The 17,452-nt window shown below is 38.1% G+C and overlaps 1 protein-coding gene across 9 annotated transcripts in view; it reads right to left on the reverse strand.

Annotated features, from left to right (window-relative positions):
- SYNE2 (spectrin repeat containing nuclear envelope protein 2) overlaps positions 1–17,452 on the reverse strand; it is a 330,497-nt gene that overhangs the window by 144,376 nt on the left and 168,669 nt on the right. For all 9 annotated transcript variants that reach the window (XR_014312639.1, XM_082734135.1, XM_082734134.1 and 6 more), the window contains exons 46-49: positions 6,930–7,085; positions 5,795–6,060; positions 2,431–4,537; positions 304–626 (exon numbers count right to left, since the gene is read on the reverse strand). Coding sequence is in view for 8 of the 9 variants with exons in the window: in XM_082734135.1 (XP_082590261.1) it covers positions 304–626; positions 2,431–4,537; positions 5,795–6,060; positions 6,930–7,085 (2,852 nt within the window). In the remaining variant the exon portion in view is untranslated. The remainder of the gene's footprint in view (positions 1–303; positions 627–2,430; positions 4,538–5,794; positions 6,061–6,929; positions 7,086–17,452) is intronic.

Here is a 17,452-nt window from a genome sequence, read left to right on the forward strand (position 1 = left end):
ATGGTCTTCTGCAGATAATGATTTTTAAATGTTTCCATAGTTTCCAAGTTAAGTCCTTATTTTTATTTTATTTTATTTTATTTTAGATTTTATTTATTTGAGAGAGAGGGGGAGGATCAGAGGGAGAAGCACGATCCAGGACTCGATCCTGGAACCCCAGGATCATGACCTGAGCCAAAGGCAGTCATCCAACCAACTGAGCCACCCAGGCACCCCCCAAATTATCTCTAATGTGTACATGCTAATTCAAAAAAAAATCTCAATTTTGTTCTTGAAGGATTACCTTTAGGAAGAAGTACCTACCGTTCTAGTTCACTTTCCTTTACTTTGGCTGCCTCCGTCATGGCTGAATCCTTAGAAAGTAATTCCTGCATAGTACTCTGGAGTTGTTGTTGGGCTTCAGGGCTGGATATAGTCCCCAGCTTCTCAGTGAGGTCCTGGATGTCTGCGATTGTGGATTGCAATTCCTCTTGTTTCCAGCCAGGCATCTCCAGTGGTGCTTTTGGATTATCAAGATCTACTTTATGGGATGCAACAATGGCTTCACGGGCAGTCAAGATCCCCTTCGCCCTGATGACTGCCTCATTATAGTGTGTTATACTTTCACAAGCATCATTCAAAACATCCTGGTGAATAGGAGATTAAATGTTGCAACAAAGCTGTCAAACTTTGAGGATTTTTATCTTTCTTGAGTTTTTATAGGCATTCATAATATGTCTGGGTCTTATAAGGGTTAGCATCTCCTACTTTTAGTTTGATAATATTAGACTAGTATTTTTGCTTGCATAAAGAAAAATTATTTCTAGATTTGCTAAGAAATCTGTCCTAAATTCAAAAATACATCTCATGAATCATGTCTGACAATATATATCCCTGTCCTAGAACTCTTATATTACACAATGAATTAAATAAAACAACGGGATATATTTAATATATATAACTTTAACAAATGTTGTTGGGAGGGGGAATTAAAGCAAACACACACAAAAAAACCCCAGATTTCTTGTGTTTTTTTTATTTTTAGTTTTTTAAAACTGTATTTATTTATTTTAAGTAATCTCTATACCCAACATGGGACTCAAACTCACAACCCTAAGATCACAACCTGTGCTAAGATCAGGAGTCCGATGTTTAACCAACAAAACCACCCAGGTGCCCCACCCATCTTGTGTTTTTAAATAAATGGCTCTACCACTAACTTTACTTTTGAGCACATTCCCAAATGTCTCAGACTTTAGCCTTCTCAAGGAAATAACAAGTAGCCAAAATAGATAACTTTGAAGTTCCCTTCCAGTTTGGCTCTGATCTATTATTCTGGAGATTTATATCATCGTTCCTGGAATCTATATTAAAATCAAGTAGAGAAGTACTGACTTTACTCAACATTTGTTAAGTACTAATTTAAAGAACATTAAGATTCATACTATGACTTGACTTTATAGCACTTAAGCCTATCAAAATATTATCAAATAATTCTTTGGATTTCCCCATTCTATAAATTTCATGCAACAATTCTGAAAACACAGTGAAGGGCATTATACTAAGTACGAGTGTTCCAATAATGCCTAAGCTGTCTATCTTATTATTGTGGAAAAGGAGGGAATTTGTTGGACTCGTTCTATAACAGAGGTCAGCAAACTTTTCCAGTAAAGGGTCGGACTAAGTATTTAGGCTTTACACGCCATCTGGGTTATCACAACTACTCAACCAGGCTGTTCTAGCAGGAAAGCAGCCATAGACATTCTCTAAAGAAATGAACACGGTGGTGATCCAATAAAACTTTATTTACAAAATCAGGCACTGTGGGCAGATTTGGCCCATGAGCCTTCATCTGGTGACCCTCCACTCTAAAATCAGATCTGGATGCAAATCCTCGTTCTGTTAGTGCTGCAAGAGCTGAGAAAATGTTGATACTCTGAACTTAAATTTCCTTATTTTAAAATGGGCCTATTAATAGCAACCACTTCACAGGGTTGCTGTGAGGATTAAAAACAAAGTATTGAGCACGGTGCCTAGACAATGAAAGTTCTAAATAGAAGGGGAGTTATTATACGTTCTTTCACTACACCCTATTTCTTCTATTTTGCCCCGGTAGTTCTAACAAAACAAACAAAACCCAAATTTTGTCTGAGCTCAATAGAGGCTACAAGGGGTATAGAAATAAAGGTGTCACACTCCTCTTTCCCATCTATAAGGTACTGACTGTATTTAGATGTAAAATGAGTTGGGATCATAAGTTAGCCCGTTGCAAGTTTTTAAAATGACTGTATTCCATGGGGAAATGTTCATGCAGAACCTGGAGCTTTTTTTTTTTTGAACCTGGAACTTCTTAAGAAGCATACTAACATACCCACATACTAACTAGAGTAAAACGTAAAACCATGAAATAAAAAGAAATGCACTAACTACTGAATTAAGAAAAAAACTTACTGTGCGCATGTCAATGCTTATATTAACCTGCGCGTGAAGATCTTCAATGTCCCGCAATTTTGTCTCCACATCACAAGCGTCGGAAGAATTTTCATCTCTTTGCTTCTCAGTAAGGGCCACGGCTTTCACGCCATCCACTTCTGCCTGAACTTGCTCTTGAAACACTTCACAATTCTCCTTTTCATTTTGAATATGTTCAATGTCCAAATTTAAAAGTAAAGGCTGCTCTAACTGAGCCTTTATCTGATTCAAAACATGTAAGGAATTTTCCAGTTTGTCCTGAAAATCCTTTTCATCCATTTCTTGTGGTTGGGGTTTCAGGATTCCATTTTGGAGAATCTTGTGTATCCTGTCATTTTCTTCTGCATACAGCTTTATTTGGAGTATTTCTTTCTCTTTGAAAGAATCATCAAAGGCCTTACTTTCATTTAATTTCTTTATTATCTCTTGACATAAGCACATGGCTTTCTCAATTCTCCGCTTCAAAATTTGAGCACTGAGCAAACTGCTTTCTGGCGATGTAGGGGGCGTTCCTAATACAGCTTCCGCCCTTTTCTTAACTTGCAGATCCACAGCCCTCAATTTATTTAGTGATGCTTGGTATTTGCCATATTCTACCATGAAGATGTCCAGCTGCTTGATTTTTTCTTCATGTTCCTTTTCTTTTTCAAATACTAGGGCTTGTAACTGGTCGAGCTGGGAACAATCCCAGTTTAGTCCCATGGAATCGAACACTTCTTTGAGTTTCAGCAGCTGCAGGATACCAGACTGAATACCGGTGATTCGGTCTTTAAGACCGTAGAGCTCCTCTTTAACATCTTCATTTATGTCTTGAGTTAGCAGCAGCTCGTTGCGCTGTATGTGGTCAACCTCCTTCTGAAGCACAGAGGCCTTTTCATGAAATTCTCTATAAAAATCTCTCTTCTGTTCTACTTCATTCCATTTATTTTGAATGAATCTTTGCGTTCTGTTGGCTCTCGTCTTAAGATTTTTGAGCAGGTCGTCCAGAAATAATCTTTCGAACACACTTAGATCCTTACAGACAGGCGTTTGCTCCTGAAGGTGGGCTGCAATTACACTCTGGGCCTCCTGCAGTTCCTCCTGGGATCTCGTCAAAGTGGTCTGCTCCAGCTCTAGCTCAGCCTGTGTGGAGGCTGTTCTCACCTTGGGAATTATCAGCGCCTCATTTTCTTGAAGTGAGAGTTGCACCTTCTCTATGACTGCAATTAATCTGTTCCTTTCTTCCAGTTTAAATTCCAACTGCTGTGACCTTTCCGTTGATTTTAAAATTAGCATCTGGTACTGATTCTGTATGTCCTGTAGGATGTGATTTAAATCATTGCTCTCACCTGCCGTAAGGTTGGGAATATTATTTTTGACCTCTTCAACCAATGACTCCACGGCCTGCTGCTTCTCCAGGATGCTGTCGTGGGTCACCTTGCATTTCCTAATCTGTGACAGAATGTCATCGGGGAGAAGGGAAATGGCGGGAGTGAGTTCACCTAGCAGATTCTTGACCCACAGCATCATCTCTTTCATCTTGTTCCTTATTTCGTACTTCTTGATCTGATTTTCCACCTGGGTGTTTAATGGCTCCGAGGCTTCTAATTGCTTCTGCAAGTTATCCACTGCACCTTCCAAAGCATTCTTTTCTTTTTCTCCCCAAATCCTCTTCATCTGAAATTCAGCTCGCCCCTTTAAAACAGAAAATTGATGCTTGATGATCTGGAGTTCAGTGGCCAAGGCAACCATGTGTGCGCACCCCGCTTCTTCTTCCGGAGAGTCCGGCCCAAACTGTAGGCACTGCTGCTGCTGCTGCTGCTGCAGAGAAGAACCCAGGTCTTGGATCTCGCTCATGAGGAGTGTAAACTCCTCATGCTCCACTGCTTGCTGAGAATACTTCTTCTGAGCCAGCTGTTTCACCTGCTCCCAGCTGTGTGCAAGTTGCCTGATCTGGCTTTCTAACAACTTCTTATCCATGTCGGTCAGACACTTTGATAAGTTTTCCCATTCGATTTTCATCTTGCTTAAAGAACCTTTCTCTTTTTCAACCGACGCCAGGAATTTTTTAATTTTGTCCAGATAGGTTGCACTGTCTAGGGGTCCCCTAGAAAGAGAAAAACAAACAGAGCTTGTTAATACTTACTACATACCAATATGAGGTTAGAGGTCACTAAAAGAAATGAATTCTTTGAATTCTCAGAAGAGACGATTAGGTCGTCTCTAACAGCACTCCGTCCTAAAAATAAAAATCAGAATCTAGTTTAGTGTGGCTCTCGATGAGCCTATGACAATGTAGAAAGCTCACCTGTAAGGTATGTTTCATAAAAATGGAGAACCACAGGAAAGGAGTGAAGAGGGGAGGGGAACAAGGTAATGTAAAAGGACTCTGAACTGTGAAGGACTTGCGGAAAGCTGAGTCTAGGACTAAGAAATTACCACAAAATCCAACCAGATCACTATTCTTTTGCCAACAATAATGACTAAGAGGGTATAATCATCAGACTAGTGTTTTGAATATAAAACTGTTTCCTCAAAAGGAGATCACTGGAAGTAAACCGCATTAAGGCAAAACTACAAAATCAGCCTTTTTATGGTGGGAAAGTATTTACACAGTAAGATTCTATCTACAACCATTTGCTATTATTTTCAAAGCCAAAAGGAGCAAATATATATATATATATATCTCATTAGGATAGATATATATTCAGTATGTTCCAAACTGTTTAAGTCAATTATGCTGATATTCAGCAACTGCAAACATAGAATATTTCTTTCCACCCCCACGGTTTGGGATAAACTCTTGACAAAAAGAGTGCCGAATTCCATAGAATTTAAATCTATTTGGCAGAATTTCCTGAGAATTAATTGCTTAACAAATTATTTGTGAAAGAATATGATTTAATTGTACAATCAATACAAATCATATAAAATTTATTGCACAAAACGGACAATTTTCTTCAATGGCTCCCATATGGAATTAATTTCATACTGTAGTATTAAAGTCATAATATCCCTTCACAGTATAAATTCTTAAAACTCGGGGCCTGTCTATGGTAGTGCAGCCTATGCTTGAATAAAAAGAATGCAAGTCCTCAATCCTTTTTTTTTTTTTTTTAATATTTATTTTATTTTAGAGAGAGAGAGAGCACACGCATGGGATGGGGTTGGGGAAAGTGGGGGGTGAACAGGGGGCAGACGGTGAGAAATCCTGAAGCAGACACTGACTCCTTGCTGAGTGCAAAACCTGTTTTGGGCTGAATCCCCAGAACCCTGAGATCATGACCCGAGCAGAAACCAAGAGCTATACGCTCAACAAGGAAGCCACCCAGGCGCCCCACAAATCCTAAATTCTTATACTTACACTTTTAGACTTTCCTTCTCTGTCAATAAGGCTTTCACTGAAGTTTCAACTGAAGCAAGGTGTTCCTGAAAATCATTAAGGAGATAATATTGGCTTTCTTTATTTTTCTTTGAAGTCCTAAGTGCCTGAAGCAGATGGTCCAAGTGGTGCACGGAATGTCCTGTGTTGTGAAGAACCAAGGCACTTGTTTCTGCTTTATCGAGACACTCAGTTTGTTCTAGTGGCTCAATGGCTGTTTTCTTTGCTTCCAACTGGGCATATAATTCCTAAAAACAAGTCAAGGAAATCAGTAAATACATACTCACTCATTCACCTGTTAATATTTTTCTTTCCAATAACACATTCTATCCCAAAAATGGGCTTTAAATATATCATTTGTACACACAGAAACTAAGGTACTGACATTTAAAAGTTTTTTCCACTAAACTCATGTTAAAATCTAGACTGAAACTCAGAATTGGTCTAGGATTTAATAGCAATTAGATCTCCCTATTGTGTTAAAAGGTTCTGCAATGTCTACAGGAAGATTTATCATATTTTTAGATTGTTCTAGATTTATATGCACTCCATTTATATGCATCCTTTATGTATACCTTATTTTTTATTATTCACATACATCACCCCCTCTTTCCCATTTTAAATACATGTTTACAGTCATGTAAACTCAGCTAGAATTGTAGGGGTCATTTTTTAAAAAACATGGCCATGTATTGGACTTTTAAGATTACACAGCTATAAATATATAAACATAGCTATGTAAGCACAGCTGTAAAATGAAGGAATACCCCATAATGCTGTTAATCAGGAAAAATAAACTTGTCAGAATCTGAAGAACACATCTGACAAGGAAGAGGAATGGTAAGTCAGAATTTCCAAATTCTGTTATCGAATAAGTAAGTTTTTAGGAACTTCATGAAAAAGACTAATGTTCATTAAACTCTTCCACTTTTTAAATGGAAAGATTTATACAACTTACTGATTAGTACATAATTATATAGTTACCAAATTGATCATCAGGCAAAGGTTAAATAAGACTTTTCATTCTGTGCAAGCAAGTTTCTGGTAATTAAAATATATTGTATTGCACTGGATAAATGATGCAATCATGTTGTCAGTGTTTTTCTTGTTTCCATACCTCTATCTCCTTTAATTGTTCATTTCTTAACATAACATCTAATTCTAAAGGTTGATTTTGCAGCTCATTGACTTTGTGCTCATCTTCAGTGTTTTTCATGCTTTCTTGAACATCCAGAGAAAGTTGTTTTGACAAAACCACTTCTACAGTTGAATTCTGAAAACATAAAAAGATTAATTGCTGAATAGTCTACCTTACAAATAAATAATTTTTCTTTCTCTTGGTGAAAACATTCCAGTTCCTTCTATTTACGTAAAGACTTTTCAAAAGTATCATTGGGCATTATCAAAGATGATTTTTCCATATAATATTTAATTGCCTTTATTGGTATCCCACCAAAAAAAAAAACAAAACAAAAAAACCCTTTTTGGCAAGACAGTATAGGATCTATGATTATGTTGCGAGGCATAATCTAGGTATAAGGAAAGAAAACAGATACAGAAAAAAACAAAAGTTCCAAAGTTTATGCTTAGTATTCACTGCGATGCAGAGGACAGGGCAGATAAGAGGCGTTCAACGTTATTATTGGTAGTTTAAAATAGTAAGTGGACAGATGGCAGAAACACCAAGATTTCATGGTATTAAGAATGAATTACGCCTTACACCAATTCATAGGAAGAACTCCAAGCTGGGTAAGGCAGGTTATACAGATAGTAATGTGATCTTTTCTGAAAGCCACAAGAACTTGACTTTCTCATAGGGTACATAGAGATGGCACCTGCATTCATGCAGGTTCATTCTTTGGACAAATATTTGTTGAGTACATGCATGAACCAGGTGCCATGTCCAAAATATTAAAAAAGATTTCTGTTATTTTGTGAAGGTATTAGTTTTTATTTTCCAGTTGCTACATAAATGAAATACCATTTGATTTTGTCAAATACTTTCATGTTAGTAACATCTGTAGCAAATCTGTGAATAAGACGTGTCCACCTCCCCCAACAAGGTAGAAACTGTTGTCCAAATGCTACGTGGATAGCACTGCAGACTGTTAACAGTAAGGGTAACTGGTTAAGAGATACATGCAAACTTTCCATATCATCTCTGCAACTTTTCCATCAAGGTAAAGCTAACCTAAAGTTAAAAGATTATATAAATGAAACAGATGTACGGAGGTGTATGTGTCTGGAGCTTCACTGAAACTAACTGGTAAGAAAATTCAGCTGACCAGTGTTAACTGATTTCAACATAGTTGGCACTTAGCACAAGTCACTTCTTTAAAAGGCTACAAAGGATTAAAATGATCTTATACATTTCCTCCATTCCCAACAATGTATTCATGCAAAACTATAGCTAAAAACCTACAGGAAGACAGCATCTCAGGAGGAAGGATCCAGGAAGAGAGCAAGAGGGCGTCACACCACAGGCTCCAGCAGACTATGGGGGCTCCTTGCCAGGAGCCACAATCACCGGGGGTGGACACGTGCCTCCCACTTGACTTGATGGTTATTGTTCCTTATAGTAAACCCCCCCCCCCATCCACCTACAGAATAAGAAAGAGTGCCTGAGGTAAAGGCTGGGACATTAGACCCTAGGAAGACTTTACTTGGGATTAATCATCTACTAAGAATTCAGAGCCCCTGGTCTATCTTACCTCATAAACCACTGACTTGAGGACTAGCAACAATTTGCCACTTGTAATTTGCCTTTCCTGGTCAGAGAGAGCATTCTGAAAACTTGAAATCACCCCAAAACACCACTTGTTTACCACCTCCAAAAGCCATGTGTCTACCTTGGCAGAAAACCCAACAGAGTCCCTCAAATGAACATTTCAAATTTAAAAGGTAACATTCCCTTGCACATGCCAGAAAGGCTGGAACACAGACTCTAGGTCCTGATTGGCTCCTGGAAAGATTCTTTTGAAACCAGTTATCCTCTGCTCAGCACTCTTGACTCTGTTTTATTTTGATTTTGCAGTGTCATTTGAACGATTTTATTTTAAATATATGATATTTCAAACATAGTTAGAAGAACAAAATAAAATCTACAGTCATTAACCACGATACAGATTTAAGTAATATAATTTTCCAAATCACAAATACAATTTAAAACTTGATCTTCATTATTCTTTCATCTCTTCCTCCTCAGAAATAACCACTACCCTAAAATATATGCATACATTTAAAAAAAATATATTTATTTACTTAAGTATTCTCTTCTCCCAACATGGGGCTCAAACTCATGACCCTGAGATTAAGAGTCACACCCTTTTCTGACTGAGCTGCCCAGGCGCCCCACACATGCATTTTTATACTTTTATTACATATATTAGTATTCATACAGTATTGTTTAATATGTTTTAATTCTTATAAAACTGGAATCATGTATTATCATTTTATAACTTGTTTTCCTTCTTCCACTAGGCAGTATGTTTTGGGGTTTATTCATGGGAACAGATACAAATCTGGTACAGTCATTTTAGCTTTGTATACTGTTCTTCTGTCTGCATGAACATGTCTTATTTATCTATAGACTTCTGTGAATGTAGTATTCCCAGTTGTTCTTATTAGAGATATTGGTCTGATAAACACCTTTGAATAGGCCCTTTTGCACATCTCTGTGAGTTTCTTTGGGATATTTTCTAGAACTAAAATTATTCCTTTTGATTATCAATATGTGTTGATTTGCTCTGAATTATAGTTTTTACTCCCATCAGCATGGTAAAAGAATTCAAAATTTTCCCTAATCCTTTCTGATATTTGGTGCTACCAATATATTGGATGTAAAATTGATACCATTGTTGTTTTACTGAATTTCTCCAGCTGCTAAAAGACTCAGCTACTCTCCTAGAAGAAAACATGGGCAGTAAGCTCTTTGACATAGGTCTTAGCAATATTTTTTTTGACCAGTCTCCTCAGGCAAAGGCAACAAAAACTAAAACAAATGGGACTACATCAAACTAAAAAGCTGTTGCACAGCTAATGAAATCATCAACAAGACAAAAAGGCAACCACTGAATGGGAGAAGATTTTTTTTTTTTAAAGATTTTATTTATTTACTTGAGAGAGAGAGACAGTGAGAGAGAGCATGAACGAGGAGAAGGTCAGAGAGAGAAGCAGACTCCCCATGGAGCTGGGAGTCCGATGCGGGACTCGATCCCGGGACTCTAGGCTCGTGACCTGAGCCGAAGGCAGTCGTCCAACCAACTGAGCCACCCAGGCATCCCATGAATGGGAGAAGATATTTGCAAGTCATATACCTGATAACGGATTAACAGCCAAAATATACATGGAACTTATACCATTTATTATTTAAAAAAAAAAAAAACCTGATTAAAAAATGGGCAGAGGACTTGAATGCATATTTTTTTTTCCCAAAGAAGACATACAGATGGCCAACAGGAAAATGAAAGAAATTCACCATCACTACTCATCGGGGAAATGCAAATCAAAATCAAAATCACCATATTAGGGGCGCCTGGGTGGCTCAGTAGATTAAAGCCTCTGCCTTCAGCTCAGGTCATTATCCCAGGATCCTGGGATTAGGCCTGGCATCGGCATCATTGGCATCGGACTCTCTGCCCGGCAGGGAGCCTGCTTCTTCCTCTCTCTGCCTGCCTCTCTACCTACTTGTGATCTCTGTCTGTCAAATAAATAAATAAAATCTTTAAAAAAAAATCACCATACTACTCGGCCATCAAAAAAACCGAAATCTTTGCAATGATGTGGATGGAACTAGAGATGGTATTGTGCTAAGTGGAATAAGTCGATCAGAGAAAGACAATTATCATAGGATTTCACTCATATGTGGAATTTAAGAAGCAAAACAGAGGATTATAGGGGAAGGGAGGGAAACATAAAAAAAGATGAAATCAGAGAGGGAGATACACCATAAGAGACTCTAGGAAACAAACAGGGTTGCTGGAGGGGAAGTGGGTGGCAGGAAGAGGTAATTGGGTGAGGGGCATTAAGAAGCGCACGTGATATGAATCACTGAACTCTAACTCTGGAACTAAGAATACACTATATGTTAATTAATTGAATTTAAATAAAAGTTAATTTTTAAAAAAACCACCATGAGAGGGGTGCCTGGGTGGCTCAGAGGGTTGAGTCTCTGCCTTGGGCTCAGGTCATGGTCTCAGGGCCCTGGGATTGACCCCGCATCAGGCTCTCTGCTCAGCAGGGAGCCTGCTTTCCCCCCCTTTCTCTGCCTGCCTCTCTGCCTACTTGAAATCTCTGCCTGTCAAATAAATAAATAAAATCTTTAAAAGGAAAAAAAACACCATGAGATATCACCTTACACCTGGCAGACCGGCTATTACTAAAAAGGCAAAAAATAACAAGTGTCAGTGAGAATGTGGAGAAAAGGGAACGTTCATACACTACTGACAGGAATGTAAACTGGCTTAGCCCCTACGGAAAACATTATGAGTGTTCCTCAAAAAAATAAAAGTAAAAATACTATACAACCCAACAATTCCACTTTCGCGTATTTATCCAAAGAAAACAAAGGCACCAATTTGATGATACAGTCTCCCTACGTTCATTACAGTGTTATTTACAACAGCCAAGATATGGTAGCCACCGAAGTGTCCCTCAGTAGATAAACGGATAAAGAAAGTGTAGCGTATATATACAATGGAATATTGCTCAGTCGTAAGAAAGAATAAAATCTTGCCATTTTTGACAACATGGGTGGACCTTGAGGGTATTACGCTAAGTGAAACAAGTCAGACAGATAAAGCAAATACTGTATCACTTCACTCATACATGGAATCTAAAAGAACAAAACAGAGGGGTACCTTTGTGGCTCTGTTTATAGAGCATGCGACTTTTGATTTGGGGTTGAGTGTTAAGCCCCACGCTGGGCACAGAACTTACTTAATTTTGAAAGGGGGGGGGCAAAAATTTTAAAAACCAAGGGAATCTGTGTGGCTCAGTCAGTTAAGTGTCTGCCTTTGGCTCAGGTTGTGATCTTGGGGTACTGGGTTGAGGCCAGTAATAGGCTCCCTGCTCAGCAGGGAGTCTGCTTCTCCCTTTTCCTCTGCTTCCCTCCTCCCCCCATTCATGCTCTCTCTCTCTCTCTCTCTCTCTCACTATGTCTCTCTCAAGTGGACAGATAAAATCTTTAAAAACAAAACAACAAAGAGACTCATAGATACTGCTTGTTACCAGAGTCAGGAGGGCTTGGGGGGTTGGATGAAAGAGATAAAGGGGATTAAGAGGTACTAATTTCCAGTTATAAAATAAGTAAGTCATGGGGATGTAATGTACAGTATATAGAACATAGTCAGTAATATTGTAACAACTTTGTATGGTGAGAGATGATAACCAGACTTATCCTGGGAATCATTTCATAATGTATAAAAATATCAAATCACAATAATGTACACATAAAACTAAAAGGATATTGTATGCCAATTATACTTGAAGAAAAAAAAAAGACTGAGCTACTCTCATGTTCATTGGCCATATGACCTTTTATGAATTACTTTTGCATATCTGCTATCTATTTTTTACTGGGATGATTTGTGATTTTGGTGTTTATTTTCATATTCTGGATACTAATCTCCTAATAGTTTTGTTCACTGCAATTATTATCTTCCAGTAGATTGCCTTTAAACTTTATATGTGATTTCTTTGTTGAACAAGAGTTTAATGTTTTTGTTTTTTTAAATATATTTTTTTAAAGATTAATTTACTTATTTGACACAGAGAGAAAGCCCATGAGAGAGGGAACACAAGCAGGGGGAGTGTGAGAGGGAGAAGCAGGCTTCCCATTGAGCAGGGAGCCTGATGTGGGGCTTGATTCCAGTACCCTGGGATCAAGACCTGAGCCGAAGGCAGACACTTAACAGATTGAGTCACACAAGTGCCTGAGTTTAATGTTTTAATGCAGTCACCGGCATCAGTCATTTCCTATTTTGGATTCTGTTTTCAGAGTTTGCTTAAGAATGTCTTCTACTCTGAGAACATAAAAATATTCTTTATATTTTCTTGCAAAGGCTTTAACATTTTTTTTTCACATTTAAGTTCTGTAATGTGTTCCTGGGTGAGTTTTTTGATAAATTCAGTCTTTGTCAGAAAAATTCAAGTATTTTGCCTCACTCCAGAATGATAGTTCAACTGGGTATCAAAGTGCAGGCTAATAACTGTCTTTCTCCCAGCTCTGTGCAGATGCTATTCCTGGCTTTTGGTATTGAAAAATTTATTGTCAACATAATTACTTTTAGTCTGGTTGCCTTTGAGATACTTCATTTTGGCTTTAGTGATTTATTGTTTAGCTTGTTCAAGGCTCTCTGCACTTTCCGAAACTCAAGATTTATAATTCCCCCCAATTCTGGAAAATTCCCAGGCTTGCTTTTATTTTATTTTCTCTACTCTTTTCTCCTACAACTCCATTCAGGTTTGTGTTAGACCATCTCACTGTCAGTACATGTTCTAGGTCTCAAACTTTCTTTCCTATTTTCCATCTCTTTACAGCTCTGTGTTGGATTATGGGTAATTTTCTCAGTCATCTATTTTAGATAACTAATTCTCTTCAGTTTAAGTTTGCTGCTTAACTTATCCAGAGCAATCTTCATTTCAATGACTAATTTTTTTTATTTACTGATGTTCCATATGGTTCTTTCTCAAATCTTACCGTTTTTCTCAAAGTATTTTACTTTCTTCTTATGATTTCAAATCCATCTTTTCTATCATTAATCATTTTAAACATATTGTATAATATATTCCAGACTGATTCATAATCTCACTTTCTTAATGCACTAATTCCTCTCATTTGTAGTAATGAGGTCCCTTCCCTGTAGACTGTTCCTTTGTATGCATCACTGCCTGATTGATTAACTCATTGGTACTAGCTCAATATCAGACTTCTCTTTCATTTCACTGTGGGAACTCTTTTGGCCTAATTGATAGAAGTGACCTATTTCTGTGGATTTGTGCTTGCTTCTTCCAAGTATCCCATGAAGACAGGTAGGTATGTAGGTAGGTGGGTATGTAGATGACAGACATAGAGATTGAATTTATTGTTCATTTCTTGATTTGACCTACTCTATAATGCAAGTAGTATAGACTTGAACTCTAAACCTGTTTGAGATATAGGTTAAGTTTCGATTTCATGGGAGAACTTTTCTTCCCACATTTTGTCCTAGTCCTTTCTCTGGGTTAGAGATTTTCTGGTCTATCTTTCTCGCAGAGTATAAGCTTTTCAAGGGCCTATGTCTGTTATGGAATATCCACTTCAATACATGGCTTCTCATGAGTCCTTATGACCCCTAAAACCCTAAGCATCTGATTCTTTCCATTCCCCACCTCTCCTGGAATTTCCCTTTAAAAAGTTTTTTTTTAATTAGCATAAACATACAGAAGTATAACTTTCTTAAAAAGATTATTTATTTGAGAGAGAGAGAAAAAAAAAACATGAGTAGGGGGGAGGGCAGAGAGAGGGAGAAGCAGACTCCCCACTGAACAGGGAGCCCGATGCGGGGCTCCATCCAGGACCCTGGCTGGCATCATGACCTGAGCCCTGAAGACAGATGCTTAACCGACTGAGCCACCTGGGCGCCCCCAAAAGTGTAACTTTTAAACAGTGTAAAAAGTGTAAAAAGCATAAATGGAATTTTTAAGGTTAAAAAATTTAAAGTGGAAAATGACCGTTCTCTCAAAAGACTGGCTGAGTTATATCACCAGCTATGTTTAATTTTTAAAGAAATGCTACTTTTTTCAACCACATATCTTTCCTTAGAGTTTGGCCTGTTTGGAAGAGAAATAGGAAGTGAGAGAAGGCGTATCATCAACTCTCTTTAAGGGCAGGGGCATGATATTTTCATCTATATGTGCCTTAAGTCACAAAGTAAACCTTCTTCATTCACATTTAAAACAATGGGCTTTACATAATGGAGCTCCAAGTCTGGCTTAGCAAACAAATAAAAACAGCCAACAGAAGGAAGACTGGCACCAGCTTCATAATCCCCTGCCCTGTTCAGGGACAGGGGCCCCATGGCTATCATAATTCTAGGAAAGTGAGAAGCCAAAATCTATCACCTGTAACCTGCTAACAGTAGGACAGTATCATACAAGCCTAGAGGATATATTTCTTTCTTCTCTAAAGCATCCCAATATGAAGCAGTGAAAAACAATTTAGAGATAAACATACATCATCACCACCAGTGACAAATCGAAAGGCAGATCAACACAGTCTCAGAGGCTGCCTCTCTGTGCCAGCGTCATGTCTACAATGTTAACGTGACCTATCAGGCGCCTGTGATGCAGCCAGACTCGCCCACCTCTCAGGCCCCCACTCTGTCACTCTTCTCTGCCTCCACTCTTTCTTTCATCCCTTCTAACTCCTCATGCTCTCTCCCACCACAAGAGGAAATTCTATTTTCTCTGTCAAAAATCGTCCCAACAGCCAGCCCTAAGCTCTGTTAACTCCAACCCACCCTTCGGGTCTCCATTCAAATGTTGTCTCCTTAGAGAAGCTCTGACTACAGCGGAGGTCAGACTCCTTTATTACAGACTGTCATGGAACTAGTCTTCTTTCACTTTGTTTCAGTAATCAGGCTCTCATTAGTTAATTAGTTGATTAATATATGCCTCCTCCTCTAGACTAGAAGCTCAGTGAGAATACAGACCGTGCCTATTTTTGCTTACCCTTGAACCCTCATTGTCTGCTCAATAAATTTTTACTGAATGGATGTGTAGAAGAAATCATAATGGGCAAAAAATAAGAGCATTTTATTTAGTTTTTGTTTGTTAAGATGAATCATCTGTGGGTTTTAAGGCAGAGTAGAAAGAAACTGGGGATCTGCCAATCTAGCTCTTGTTGGCCAGACATCTGCTAGGAATGAGAGCAATAGGCTTTGGCTGGGTTTACTGAGAGTAGAGAAGGTTCAAAATAGACCCAAGAACTCAATAAAGGTTCACTGAGTCTGACAGTACATTAGCATATTAAGCCTCAATTAACAACCCACACAATAAATTCAAGAAAATGGTAAGGGTAAGCCACCAAGCATCAGGCTGGGTAGAGGACATGGGTTCTAGTCCCAGGGCTACTGGAGTATAAACTCGGCCAATTATCATCTCTGATTCAATTCCCTCACCTGAAACACAAGGGTTAGCCTAGAAAGTTTCTAAGGTCCCCCAGCCTATAAGATTTCAGGACTTGGGAACATGTTCTCCAATGTACACTGCTCACAGATGTCAACACCACATACACGATCTAAGTCACTTGTCCTGTAAAGGAATAAATCTTGCATTACGAAAAATACCTCCAGAGCAAGAAGCAAGATTTGTATATTTGTATATTTGTATATTTTTGCTGGCCAAAACCAGCAAAGTAGTACACTTCCAAGACAGAGCTGGCATGTGGCCCAACTATGTGTTTCTATTAACAAAAATTTTTTTTACTGAATTATCAGGATAACACCAAAAATAGACATCATTTACCCCAGGACTGAAAGTTCTTTACCTTGGAAGTGGTTTTCCCTGACTCTACTGTGTTTCTGGTCGCTCACCCTCAGCAGGACACCTAACATGTTTTCCCTGTATCTGCGACTAGCTACTTTTCAGAATTTCTCTACGAAGGCCTTCTTAAACACTGAAATGATAAATGCTCAGGAATTTTTGAAAAGAAAAAACAACTCAGATATACTAACAATTACACCTAATGACAAGGAATTAAAAGAAGTAATTATAGGCAAAAGGTTGTTCTAGGAGCAATTACATCACGTAGGTTGACACTGGGGAACAAGGGGGCAAGAAAGAACCTTTAATACCAGTTAATTTGTAATGCTGCTTTATGAGTTTTTAGAATAATAACAAACTACGAATGTATTACTTTCGTTTTTCTTCCTCTTTATCATTTCCCTTTATGGACACCTCAGAGATGAAGGGATTAGTCAGTCTTCAATTTTTCCATATCCTAATTGGTTACTTTGTTTTGCCTACACAAGAAGAGAAGATAGAAGGCAGTTCTGCCTCCTCATATTTAAAAACTCTTAGAAAGTCACTTCTATAAGAATATCCAGAGATACTGGATCATAAGCACCCATATCCTTCAGTTTACATGCTGCAATTTCTTTTGCCTCCAGGTTTCCCTTAATATTGAGTTATTAAAGAAAAAGTCAACCAAAGGTCCAGATCTAAGTTATCGCCTAAATTTCATCTAAAATGAAATTCCTGGAGGGGCGCCTGGGTGGCTCCATCTGTTAAGAGGCTACCTTCGGCTCAGGTTATGATCCCAGGGTCCTGGGATCAAGTCACATCAGGATCCTTGCTCAGTGGGCAGCCTGCTTCTCTGCCTCCTCTGCCTGCCACTCTGCCTGCTTATGCTCTCTCTCTCAATCTCTGAAAATTAAATAAATAAATTTTTTTTAAAAAATGAAATTCTTGGCAACAGATTGAAATACATATATACTATAATCGCAATTTTTGACAAATGCAATCACACCTTCAACAAAACTCTAAGATCGAATGGAATTTACTAAAGAAAAAAGTAGAAGAAAATAAAACTTCCTAAAAATTCTTCTGGAGGCAATTTTTTTTTTTTAAAGATTTTTATTTATTTACTTGATAGACAGA

The sequence above is a fragment of the Mustela nivalis genome, assembly GCF_964662115.1.
Source record: "Mustela nivalis genome assembly, chromosome: 6".
Classification (NCBI taxonomy): Eukaryota; Metazoa; Chordata; class Mammalia; order Carnivora; family Mustelidae; genus Mustela; species Mustela nivalis.